The sequence below is a fragment of the Limulus polyphemus genome, unplaced genomic scaffold, assembly GCF_000517525.1.
Source record: "Limulus polyphemus unplaced genomic scaffold, Limulus_polyphemus-2.1.2 Scaffold496, whole genome shotgun sequence".
NCBI classification, from domain to species: domain Eukaryota; kingdom Metazoa; phylum Arthropoda; class Merostomata; order Xiphosura; family Limulidae; genus Limulus; species Limulus polyphemus.
In genome coordinates this window covers 255,720-270,003 of record NW_013666106.1, presented here as the reverse complement: position 1 = coordinate 270,003, position 14,284 = coordinate 255,720, and the positions used below count along the sequence as shown (strand labels likewise).

The window sequence follows — 14,284 nt, the reverse complement described above, 5'->3', positions numbered from 1 at the left end:
AACACTTATGAACGTTCAAAACATTTCCACAAACTTCTTTGATATTCTTTGTGGCTACAGAGGCGTTGTTTCCCTTCTTGTATTCAAACAACATTCCATGCCAAATGTGTGTCTCGTCGTGTGTCATCACTATAAGAGATTAGAGTACACTAAACTTTACACATTATACCCTCGTCACACCAAACATGCTCGCCCTTTCAGCCGTGGGGGCGTTATAAGGTGACGGTCAATCCCACTATTCGTTGATAAAAGAGTAGTCCAAGAGTTAGCGGTGGGTGGTGATGACTAACTGCCTTCCCTCTAGTCTTACACTGCTAAATTAGGGACGGCTAGCGCAGATAGCCCTCGTGAAACTTTGCGCGAAATTCAAAACAAACAAACAAACACATTATATAGGCTACACTAACGTGACGTTTAGATAGTTCGTTTATCTATTATGCGTGATGTACGTTTTTTTTTGGGGGGGGGGGGTTAATGAAAGTGTTCCAAAACGCGACATTAATTTCTTGAGTACCTAATACAAGAATAATATTAATGTATGTATATAAAAAAACAAAGCCAAAGTATATACGTTCACAATGTATTTAAATTACGGCCAAAAATAATGCTAACAACGAGAGTAGACAATTGGTTAAACAATGAATTCTAATCATCATAAATAAGAACGTAAGAAAAGTATATTGTATTATCTATATTCATTACTAGGTTTATTTTTACTTCTGGATATCTAGGTTGCGTGCTTTAATAATAAGTTAATGTAAAATAATTAAATGATAACGTCAGAATATCTAAAAAAACGTATATAATTGACGTCAGTATATGTTCATAACGTAGATAAACAAAACTGTCGAAATATTTACAAATAGTATATAAATAAAACGTTAATGTAGCTTATAACGTACATAAACATCAATTTAAAAGTTTGTACGTAACGTACATATAAACAATAATGTCAATGTATGTATGTAACGTACATAAACAACAATGTCAAAGTATGTACATAACATATAGATATGTCAAAGTATGTACATAACACATATAACTATGTCAAAGTATGTGCATAACGTATATAAACAACAATCTAAAAGTATGTACATAACATGCATAAACAACAAGGTAAATGTATGTATATAACGTACATTAACAACAATTTCAAAGTATGTACATAACGTACATAAATAACAAGGTGAATGTATGTATATAACGTACATAAACAACAATTTCAAAGTATGTCCATAACATAAACAACAATATAAGAGTATGTACATAACGTACATAAACTACAATGTCAAAGTATGTGCATAACGTACATAAACTACAATGTCAAAGTATGTGCATAACGTACATGAACTACAATGTCAAAGTATGTACATAACGTGCATAAACAACAAGGTGAATGTATGTATATAACGTACATAAACAACAATTTCAAAGTATGTATATGACGTACATAAACAACAATGTGAATGTATGTATGTAACGTACATAAACAACAATTTCAAAGTATGTACATAACATAAACAACGATATAAAATATGTACATAACGTACATAAACAACAATGTCAAAGTATGTGCATAACGTACTTAATTAACGTGAAAGCATGATCCACATAATTCGCGCTATACTGTTGGAGCGTTGAGAAAACTGCTCTGAAAGAGACACTCTGTGATGCACCGTTTGGGCACCAGAGGGTTGTTCAGGCTAGATGCTTAATCTCATTATGTACTCACAGCAGGAGGACAAGTGTTAAGGAAGCCAAAGCTTACACTTGCAGAGCGCACTAAGCTAATTTTGCTATTTCCAAGGCCTGATTTACTGATTTTTTCAGGCCTGTATCATAGCACTTGACGTTATTAAACAATCGTCTGGTGGACAAATGAGGCGTCACAGAATGTATCTGTTATAAATGATTTTTAGTTCGCATATTATACTCTATGTAATCTCTAGTTTTCGCGATGCTCCGACAGTTATGCGTGAAATATGGGTCACCTTGATCATCACGCTTATAAGCCATTGTGTGACTTATGTGTCATCTGTTTGTTGTTGTTTTTCGTACACTCGCTGCGTTGCTTGGTCACGTAGTTGCTTTATGCATTTAGACATTATTGATATGAATATGACTTAAATTTTATTGAAGTTAACATTGAATATAGAATTACAAAATAAAACTAACAGTATTACTGATTTAGATATATTAAATTTATCATATATAGTTAAGAAAACGTTTAAAGAAAACATTTGTCTTTATCTTTCTTTCTTACGCGTATAACACGTGGTTTAACATATTTTGTTTCAAATCAATATTTTTGTAACGTGTTTAGCTTTAGCTAAGTCGATGTAGGATATTATTTCAGATTCATAATACGTCCAATGAATATACTAATTTATCAAAGCCATTGTTATAGACATTTGTTTAAAGCCTTGGTGAATAATTTGTTTGATAGTAGCGGGGATCGTGTTTGATAAAGAATATAACTGTATAGTAAATTATATTATTTACATTTTATAATACGAACGTACGCTGTTCCAAACAGTTAAGGCAACGTTGGAACTTGTAATGTTTTACCTACAGCCACGCAAAAATTACTGTTAGAAAATAAGGTATATATATTACTCCTCAGTTAATTTTTACGCAAGCGATTGATGACAGTTACGTGATCTCGAGTGTAAAATATTGGTCATTCAGCCCTTAAGCTTGTAAGTGAACAATTGGTAATTGTGGTTTTAACTCTTTGCAGTTCATAATATCTCATTTCAATACGGCGTATAGCCACTATGACACTAAAGCTGCTCGCTTAAAATCAAAAGAATTGTTAAGATACTGAGTTGTATTCGACCACTCCTCTGAATGGGCTATTTTCAATACATTTTTAGCATCTGGAGCCACTTGACGATATGTGACACGTCTCCCAAGGTCATTTCATACATTCTTGATGGGATTAAGGTCTTGTAAATGTAAAGATTGCTCCGTTCGATACTTGTTTTTCTTCCAAGAACTTCTTGACTAGTTTAAGTGAGGGTGGGTGCTATCATCCATCAGGTTGAAATCAGGGCCAATTGTACCAGCATGTGGTAGAACAAATGGACGTGGGATGTGAACCCTATCATGTTTGGCATCAATGGTACCATTCCACAGCATTTAAAGGCCATAAAAATCATCAATGGTAACATTCCACAGGATTTAAAAGCCATTACGTTCATCAGTTGTACCATTCCACAGGATGTAAAGGCCGTTACGTTCATCAATCGTACCATTCCACAGAATGTAAAGGCCCTTACGTTCATCAATCGTACCATTCCACAGGATGTAAAAGCTGTTATGTTCATCAATCGTACCATTCCACAGGATGTAAAGGCCGTTACGTTCATCAATCGTAACATTCCACAGGATGTAAAGGCCGTTACGTTCATCAATCGTAACATTCCACAGGATTTAAAAGCCATTACGTTCATCAATCGTACCATTCCACAGAATGTAAAGGCCGTTACGTTCATCAATCGTAACATTCCACAGGATGTGAAGGCTGTTATGTTTATCAATGGTAATATTCCACAGGATGTAAAGACCGTTATGTTCATCAATACTTATTCCTCCTCACACTATACTTTTCCTACTGCCATAATCATCACATTCCTTTATGAAAGTGGAATAGATCTGGCAAGCTTTGTGAAGTGTGTTCTAACCAAATGTTGTCCATTGAGAACTTTAGATTCAGCCTCGGAACCTTTGAAGAACCACTGCAACGAGGTAGAGTGGAAAGACAGCGATCCGCATATTTGTGTTTATTTTTATTTTCTTTAGATGAGCTTCCGTGTACCATTGGCTTAAAGGCAATTCTACATTCTGCTAAGGACACCTTGAGACACTTGCAATGAAGTTGCTACAGCCTGCTGAGATTGGCTTTCTTCTATTTAGCCTATGGCTCTCCACATGAGGTGTAGCTATGGTTTGTGTGGTTCACTTCAAAGTGAAGACAGAGACACGATTGCGGTGAGACCACTGTAAACATAGTATAGGCTAATAGGCCAGTCATATGCATTTCACATCATATGAGTGATCATAATCATGAACTGAGGAAGGGAAAGTGGTTGACATTATTTTATATTCAGTGGTTTCCACCTTTTCATAGCTATAATATCAAAAATTGTGATAATCCTTTGGTTGTTTTGAGCAGTGTGTATAAAAATGAACAAATGTTGAGAATTAATCATACTTTTGTTATTCAAACTGGTGTCTCTATCGTTGATTGTGTTCATTCTTAAAAACCGTGATTTCTGCCCAACATCAAAATCTCTACTGAAACAAGTTTCTGCGAAAAACAGTGAGGTCAGTCATAGACCACACATCTTGTAAGACTTTCAGCAGACACTCCACTGTACGTAGAATAAGCTCCCAAACCATGTTTAAACAGATAAAAGCACAAAAGTCAACTGAAGACTTAATAAATATGTGGTTCCAGTTTCTTCGTAATGATCTTTCTGATGAGAACAGTTTGTTTGAAGTTAAGCAGAAAGCTACACAATGGGCTATCTGTGCTCTGCCCACCACGAGTATCGAAACCCGGTTTCTAGCGTTGTAAGTCCGCAGACATACCGCTGTGCCACTGGGGGCAATGATAACAGCCGTTGACTTTGAGGTTTGACTAGATGTTTAATGACTATGACTTGTGAGCCCTAGTCAACTTCAAACTGTTGTTTATGGCCTTGTTGACAGTTCAAGAAATGTTCAGCGTCATTGCAGTAGCTTTGGGGGAGAATGGGGGAAGCTAAGGACTTTGTTTGTTAACTATAATATTTATGTTATGGATAATGGCGTTGCTCCAAGCTCTCATTCTTAACTATAATATTTATGTTACGGATAATAGCGTTGCTCCATGTTGTTTTGGAATGGGATTTTGGAGCCTGTTGCTGTTCTAAACGATCTCCTTGTGAGCTTTATCGTTTCCGTGGAGAACACTGAAAGCTCATTTCTTCGGAAAATGTTATTTTGCACTACATCGTTTAACAATCTCGCCAGACAAAAAAAAGACTAGCTTACTGGCTCGCCAGTTGTTCTGAAGTAATATTAACTTCTGATAACAGAAAGCTACCGAAATAGGTCAGAACTAAAGATATATATATCACGTAATGAGCACAGCTGATGACTAAAAACATAATTCATGTAGAGATGAATCATATTAATAATAAATATATAAATTGATGTTAATAAAAATCGTAAGTCGAATTCTGCGGTGTAATGACCAAAATAAAATTGATAAAAATAACAGTGTACCGCTTCCTCCCCCGTGGCACAGCGGTAAATCTCAAGACTTATAACGCTAAAAGCCAGGTTTCGATACCTGTGGTTAGCAAAGCATAAAAAGCCCATTGTGTAGCTTCGTGTTGAACAACAAAAATAATCTAGTTTACACCGAAACAGTTGTTATTCAAGCAATTGATGACATAAATAGCGTCTCGACCACTATTATATCTTTCGTCTCCCAGCCGGCTTAATGGTATTTGGCGAAAGGCCTCTTCGGCACTGGATATAACAGATATAGTAGCTGACATATTTTTACAATCTCATTTACTTTCACTCATAAGTTCTTGTAGCATCCTTCCTCGGAAAGAGATGTGACAAAGCCCTCCAGCCACGAGTCTATCCGTGACGTCATTGTATTACTGAATGGTCGGGAAATCGATCTGAACCAAATCTATAGATGCCAAAGATGTCGCCCTTGGCGCCACGGTTTTCGTCTGCTAGTACGTGCAAATCGTTTATACAAAGTGTAATTAACCTTTATACATAGGACACTTAATAAAGATGTTTTTTGTTATTATTAGAGTAAGGTCTCGCCTTAAAATAATGTCGTACACCATATAGTTTAAGTAAACTTTTCAAGTTGTTACTTTCACGCCTCCTTGCCAGATCGTGATTATACAACACATTTTTTAAAAAGACATGTTTGTATAGTTCACCGTTAAGTACTAGGCCTCAAATTATAATCTACAAAAACTGTCTATAAAGAGATCTGTGTAGTTTTTACACATGTTTTTCTTCTAAAGATGATATATTTTCTAAGAAGATTTGTCTCTAGTTACATAATAGAGTTTCTTCCGGATATCCGAAGCAAATTCAAGATGCGTCTTATAAATTGTGTTAATTCCATTGTCCGCTGTCGTCATTGGATATTGAATATAAAAATAGGAACTTCAAACCTGTAAGATCTGATTTTAGTCGAAATCTCTATTTAAAAACAAGTAAACTCGCAAAAAAAAACACACTTACTTGTTATTACGTTCGTCAACTAACTGTAAAATTTAAAAAAACAATATTTTGAAAGTAATTAGAAAACTGAAACTTTATCAAAACATTGTGTTGTTCGATTTTTAAACGTAAGTAACATTGGCCACGCATATCTTTTTATTATTATTATTATTTTAAAGACTTGGAATGTGCTTATCCTTCCATGTAAGTGAAATAAAACAGTATTTGAACAGAGCTTGGATAGAAAAGTGCGAAGAAGTTTCCTTTTCAGGTTCAAAAACCTCAGTTTGTTAGAGTAAACATCTTCAGATGGAGTGCTTTACCATGTTGAGAAAGTGAAAACCTTTTTGAAAAATCTTCTGCTGGAGTGCTTTTGAATTCTCCAATGATCATCCTCTTCTTCTTACACTAAACCTATCGATCGACTTTCGAACGTCGTAAAAACTGTGGTTACATCATAAAGTTTTGCCGGAGAAGCGGGAATTAGTTACTTCGCATCTAAAGTCCACTCTGATTGGCATAAAGCAACACCTGTACCAAGCTATCAAACGCATACGTGACGCGCTAGAGCGACTTTAAATAGAATAATAAGAGTTTGGTAAATCCTACACCGAATGTTTTTCTTACTTTATCTCTACAGAGGAATATTTTACCTTACAAAGTACTTTTCTAAATGTCCGGATGACTCAACGACCAAACAGACCCTTAATTCGAATGTTCCTTAAGTTTGCGCGAGAATGCTTTAAATGCCCTATAAATCGTGACGTTTGCCATTTTTAGTGTGTTTTTTTTTAGTCTGTTGTTTTATTTTTATTTTTTTTTACTTTTATAGGTATACCTCGGTTTCACCAACGGTTTCTTTGTTTCAGAACGTACTTCTGCCTCACTTCTTAACAACTTCATCTAGTCCATTTCCTGCTGCTTTTTCAGTATAGCTATGTATATATATATATATATATACTAGACGAAAACACCCAACTTTGCTCGGGTTATTAGGTTGATAGTGTGTGTATTCTGAACCATTTTAGCATAAAACTATAACCTATATACTTTTATTGCTAAGTAACATGGCATAAAATCCACTGTTGGATGCATTGTTACCAAAACGCACTGGTTTTTCTATATATTAGAAGTTGTTATATTTCTTTCCTATGTGGTTTTTCGCTAGCTTGCCTCATTAAAAAGAATTCACCGACGCTTAACTGTCTCAGCTGCACTTTTCTGCCTCTTTGTTGGTCAAGCTTGATTTCGCAAAATTTATTTATTTCAGTTAGCTATCAACTTTGAGGTTAGGGTATACTATGGGGGGGGGGAGTACTTGCCCCGTCATTTTGTGTCGGGATATGCGCTAGTCCTATAATAGTTAAAACTACCCTATAACAACCCGTAATAGTTAAAACACTCTATAACATTCCATAATAGTTTTGTTGCTAAGCGACGATATATATTGTTGATCATTACCAAAAAAAGGAGCGTGAAAGCGTTCACGACAGTATAATATCCCATTTTCTGCCTCTTTGCAGATCAAGTTTGATTTCGCAAAATTTATTTATTTTAGTTATCTATGAAATGTGAGATTAGGGTACACTATGGGGTGGGGGTGGTAATACTTGCCACGTCATTTTTGACGAGCTATGTGCTAGTAACAGTTAAAAACCACTATAACACTCCATAATAGTTAAATAACCACTCTAAAACAGTCCATAATAGTTTAAAAACTACCAAAACATAATAGTTAGAAAACACTCTAAAACATCCTATAATAGTTAAACACTCTATAACGTTCTATAATAGTTAAAACCAATCTATAGCATCCCAGAATACTTAAAACTACTCTATAACATCCCACAATAGTTAAAAACTACTCTATAACATTCCATAATAGTTTTGAAAACCTCTATAACATCATATAATAGTTAAAGAAAAACACTATAACATCCCATAATAGTTAAAACACTCTAACATCCCATGGTGGACACATTTACTTTTTACGTAGTTTTTCGCATAAAGAGATGCGCACTCACGTGAATAAGTATTAATACCCAGGTGCATATGCTCACGGTCCAATTAGTATGTGTGGAAAATTTCACCTTTTTAGGTTCTTTGTTCTTGGAGCTATGGCGGCCACATATTCTTTTCTATGTGGTTTTTCGATAGCTTACCTCATAAAAAGATGCGCACGCACGTGGATAAATAATAATACTCAGTTGCACACCCTCAGGGTCCACTTAGTATATGGGCAAAATTTCTGGTTTCTAGGTTCTTTCCTCTTGGAGTTATGGCGGTCACACACAGACACCTCCTTCTATTATTTACATATTCCTTTGTAACACAGTCTCAGCAACATCTAAACAGTGTTAGGTGAAGTTTCAATGTTCGTCTTTACGTCAAACATTGAAAAGAGTTTAATTTAAAATTTTCATGTAATTGTGTGTTTTGACTTTAAAATGTTTCATTTGATATTAGCCCTACATATCCCTTGTTTATTTGAATTATATCGGTTTCAAGTCACTGTCTTTTATTTTTGTTTTCTGTGTTAAATGTTTTACGCATATCTCTGTGTGTAATAGTGATGCTTAAGTGTTAATTGATTTATATCTGTATGCATTTGTGTATACTGCCCTTAAGTGTTAATTGGTTTATATCATTGTATGTATCTGTGTATCTTATCATTAAGTGTTAACTGATTTATATCACTGTATGTATTTGTATATCTTATCTTTAAGTGTTAATTGGCTTATATCATTGTAGTAACTGTGTATGTTGCCCTTAAGTGTTAATTGATTTATATCTGTATGTATTTGTGTATACTGCCCTTAAGTGTTAATTGGTTTATATCATTGTATGTATCTGTGTATCTTATCATTAAGTGTTAACTGATTTATATCACTGTATGTATTTGTATATCTTCTCCTTAAGTGTTAATTGGTTTATATTACTGTATCTATCTGTGTATACTGCCCTTAAGTGTTAATTGGTTTATATCACTGTATGTATCTGTGTACTGCCCTTAAGTGTTAATTGGCTTATATCATTGTATGTATCTGTGTATCTTATCATTAAGTGTTAACTGATTTATATCACTGTATGTATTTGTATATCTTATCCTTAAGTGTTAATTGGCTTATATCATTGTAGTAACTGTGTATATTAAGCGTTAAGTTGTTTTTTAAACTGTATGTATCTGCTTGTACTGTCCTTAAGTGTTAGTTAATTGTTTAATACTATATGTATCTGTGTACCTTACCCTTAAGTGTTAATTGGTTTATCTCACTGTATGTATTTGTGTATACTGTCCTTAAATGTTAATTGGGTTATATCACTGTATGTGAATGCGTATCATATTTTAAGTATTAATTAATTTACGTAAATTATTATATTTGTATTATCCGTCTTTATAAAATAGCATGATTTATGTTTGCTTGTTATGTGTATCTCATTGTGTACACGTACGTGTTCACCTTTTACCGCAGTAGTTAACGCTATTTTTCTTATTTTTTTCTGTTACAAATTTCATGTATGTGAAAAGAACTAACTGAAATTTTCTATTTTATTTGTTTCATATGGTGGTAAAAACATTTAGCGTTTCCGGATAAAAGCATCTTATCTTGTAAGGTGTGAAAAATAATGAGCGAATTAGGATAACTCAGTTTTCATGTTACTACAAGAATGTCAAGCTAGCTATCAAGAGCCGCTGAATGTTTCTTTGGTGTAGCATCTTACTGCCAGCTCGCTGTTAGACCATGCCATCACGTGTTCTTGGTCTATTCTCAATCACTAGTTTAATTTCTAGTCGTAAGAGGTCGCCAGAGGACTTAGAGATCGACATCTCAGGCCTCATGAAAAGGAATGTACCTTATTTCGTTGATAACATTATTAAACACAAACCAAAGAAAGCCCCAAAACGAAATTATATGATAAGACGTAATGCATACAAAATAACCTCCCAGTTAATAAAAAATCCCGCGCACATGACTCAAGCACAGAGAATCAAACACTCTAACACTTTTTTTATTCATGAAAATATATAGAAATGAAAGTTTTTTTTTTTGGTAATTTTTTTCAAAAACTATTTTTCATGTGAGCAGATGACCAATTTACATCGCTAATATATTAATTTTTTGTGTCTGGAATTTTTAAAATGTAGATAGTACAATATTATTATTATTATTATTTACGTATTTACCACATTATTCTGCATATTATTGGAGTATAAAAGTCTACTATTTATGTGAAACTAATGATCGAATGTTGGGTATTTTCAGATCCTTTCACTGTCAAAAGGGTTCGTGGAAGTGCAGGAGCCCCACTAAAATGTGAGTACAGTTATGGTATTACAATAAATATTTTCAACAAGTTCGCTTGTGAGTGGTCTTTAATCACCTCAGTCGTCATTATTATTAACACTTCTTCCCCTAAAAAGCCATGTAGTTAATAACTTCGATCTGACCCACGTGTCTGTAAGTTGGATTTATGGAAAAGATATCTAAACAGATGCAACATAAAAGACAATACTAAAGTACGCTAATATCACGAAACAGTTAAAATAAAAAATTGCGCAGTGAAACATGAAAAAGAGGGTAACGTTTTTTTTGAAGTGCCTGATGATATACGTTTCTCTTGGAGTGCCAGATGATATTCGTTTCTCTTGAAGTGCCTCATGATATATGTCTCTTTTGAAGTATCTGATGATATACATTTCTTCTGAGGTGCCTGATGACATACGTTTCTTCTGAAGTGTCTGATGATATACGTTTCTCTTGAAGTGCCTCATGATATATATCTCTTTTGAAGTGTCTGATGATATACGTTTCTTTTGAGGTGCTTGATGATATACGTTTCTCCTGAAGTGCCTGATGATATACGTTTCTTCTGAAGTGCCTGATAATATGTGTCTCTTTTGAAGTTCCTCATGATATTCGACTCAGTTGCACAAGAAATGTCACCCACTTTTTAATATTTTTGTTTTTAATAACGTCCTGTTTAAATTGGCTTATTGTTTTAGCATCTACATTAGGACTCCTCCACTAAAGCAAGTTGTATATGCACGTGTATAGATAGAGAGGGAGAGTTGTTAGTTAAACCCCGATATTTGTAAGACATTTGTTATACTGGTTAGTTAAAATAAAAGTATTTTCAATATTGCATTAACATCTTTTGATTAAAAAGTTTCCTTATTTTAATACTAAATGTTATCTAAAGGAAAATCACTTTACAACTTGTATTATCTTAAGGGACCTTAAAGTGAGTTGTTGAGAGAGGTATTCAGTTTAAAACTGTCAGACGACTCTGGAAACGAACAGTCTCGTTAACGTCAATACGCACGTGATTCTCGTAAAGGTTTCATTTCTGAAAGAAATTCGTTTGTGATCTCGCCGTCGTAAAGTCAAGGGCCTTAACAAAGTCCGATTAAGAACATGACGAAACTACTGGTAAAAAAAAAAAAATTCGATTAGCCCAATTTTGTGTAATACAACACCAAACTCCCCCCCCCATTCACATAAGTATTAAAACACAATATATATTGTTTGCCAGAGGAACTTTTTATATTTATCATTATGTACGAGGGGTATACAGTTAAATTCTAAGTAATAAATAGAGTACCCCTACCTTTGACATTGAATTTTAGAATTGAAAAGTAAATTGAGGATGTCTTTATCCATGTGCTTTGTACAGACCACGATTCTTAAAAAGCCTTTATTTTGGTTTGTTTGTTTGGTAAGCGCAAAGATACGCAATAGGTTGTCTGTGCTGTGACCACCATGGGTATCGAAACCCGGTCTTTAGCGTTATAAGCCTTCAGACGTATCTCTAAGCCACTGGAGGGGGGGGGGGACCTTTATCTTGAACTCTGTGTTATTCTACCGGAAAGAACAAAACACGTGCTAATATATTTTGTATTAGGCGTTGTACGTAAAACGGAAACCACATACAACAGTGTAATATTTTGTTACTGTAGAGGATAAAAAAATAGTGAGATAGACTGACGCACGAATAGACAATTGTATAGAGATTTTAATGGAGTAAACAACCATTCCCATGTAATGTTTTCTGTACAAGTTCGATGGTTGGGAATTCGCGAGGACTGGTTCTTTTTTATTAATATTATTTTATTGCACTAAACTACGAAATCTTGTTATTGATTTATTTCTGCTTGTTTTTGTTTCCTTCAGGCTCCAGTCGAATACAACATATAATAACATTTCTCTTCATCACCGAAGTGTTGTGTGTGATATTACATCGTGTGTTATGAAGAAAAAACTACATACCTCTCTCCGCTCTGAAGTGTTACTATCACCCTGAAGTGCCTACATTACAGAGCATTGGCATCCTGGCTCATTTCCTCTGTGATATTTTTGACTCAATGCCTGACGTCACAATCTGAGGTGATATCGGACGCCCTCTATGACCAGGAATATATACTAATCGTGTTTAAACCAAATACGACGTCCTTGTGCGTGTATGATGTCATTGAAGTGTCCAGCAGTGCGAAATGAGCTTCATCTTTCATCCAAAAGAAACAATATTATACTAAAAGTGTTAGCAGGGGTGTTTCTTGTAAAGTGCGTTTAGTGTCGTGAACCCACATTACCAGTTGACAACGGAGGTTGTAGTAAGTCCGGTTTAACTGAAATCAAATGGAAAAGTGCCAAGGTTCAGACCACCATGTCTTTCTTAATTATATCATGAAAAAATGATTTCGAAGTATTTCTCATATTCTTATTATTGAATATAGTATTGCTAGAAGGCCATTGAATTAAGATATTTGCCATAATCCAATATCGTATAGCTATTATTACAGCGGGTTTAAAATACTTGTCTTATAAAGGTTACTGAAAAAACAACACAAGTTGTTGACTTTTAACTAATTATTTTTTCGTTACGAAATAGCCTAATCAAGATCATAGTTTAAATCCTTCAATGTATTATTTCTAGATACTTGATAAAGCTACTGAATATAACCTTATTACTGCTTGTCAACAAGTCTTCGACCCAACGTAGCTAGCGACATCTTTTGAAAGTGTTTTGAAACTAGTCTTTTATCAGAATATTTAGCACTAAGTAGAGTCGTGCTTTATCTTAGGTTTTATTTAATATCAAAGAAAAATGCACCGTAATGTATTATTTTAGTAAAAGATGCTAGTTGTACATAATATTTGTGAAAAATACATCACAAAAATAAATATAATGTGTTATTATTCATGATCATTTGGTTTCCTTTTCATCAACGATATAAACTAATTAGTGCATACCAACCGGCTTCAGTGATTTCTGTCAGGCGCTAACAGTTCTATCAGACGCTGCTTTAAAAAAAACATTGTGTAATTTTACACTAAAAACAATAAACTAACTAACTAGAAATTTCATAATTGACTTAAAAATTTCAACCAACGTTTACATTCATGTTTTCAATTCATTCACCACGAATAACTTCAGTTTTATTTTTGTGTTAAAAGCCCGTAAACTTACCGCTGATTCACAGGAGAGGGGCATATTTTCAAACTTGATAATAAGTTATTTATGAGCGAAATGTATTTTTTCTGTGAGTATTTAGTATAGAGCCCCCCAGTGGCACAGCGGTATGTCTGCGGACTTACAACGCTAGAAACCGGGTTTCGATACTCGTGGTGGGCAGAGCACAGATAGCCCATTGAGTAGCTTTGTGTTAACTTCAAACAAACAAAAAATTTAGTATAGAAAAAAATAAGGTAAAATGTTTGATAGTTTTATGAGAACAAAAACACACCAGCCATTTTTGTCTCAGTAATATTGAACTCAATAGTCGAAAGAAAGGTTTAAATCTTCGTCAGACAGAGAATTACTAAAGTTTTTTTTTATTTAGTTTGTATAGGGAAAGTACCACTTTTGAAAATTGATATGGAAAACTAATTTGACAACATTTTCACGCTAATCACAATGGGAGTTTTTATCTCGTTTTTTTACTCCGTCATTTCGAGGGAATCAAGAGAGCTAATGACTCTCTTACTGCTCACAATACCGTCTTTATATAAAAAAAAAAACTATCTGAAAACAA

At 34.2% G+C, this 14,284-nt stretch overlaps 1 protein-coding gene across 2 annotated transcripts in view; it reads left to right on the top strand.

The window, feature by feature from the left end:
• LOC106458645 (suppressor of lurcher protein 1-like) overlaps positions 1-12,780 on the top strand; it is a 104,672-nt gene extending 91,892 nt beyond the window's left edge. For both annotated transcript variants that reach the window (XM_022384914.1, XM_022384913.1), the window contains 2 exons: positions 10,515-10,565; positions 12,423-12,780. In XM_022384914.1, coding sequence (XP_022240622.1) covers positions 10,515-10,565; positions 12,423-12,502 — 131 coding nt within the window. In that variant the 3' untranslated portion in view covers positions 12,503-12,780. The remainder of the gene's footprint in view (positions 1-10,514; positions 10,566-12,422) is intronic.
• Positions 12,781-14,284: the final 1,504 nt, after the last annotated feature.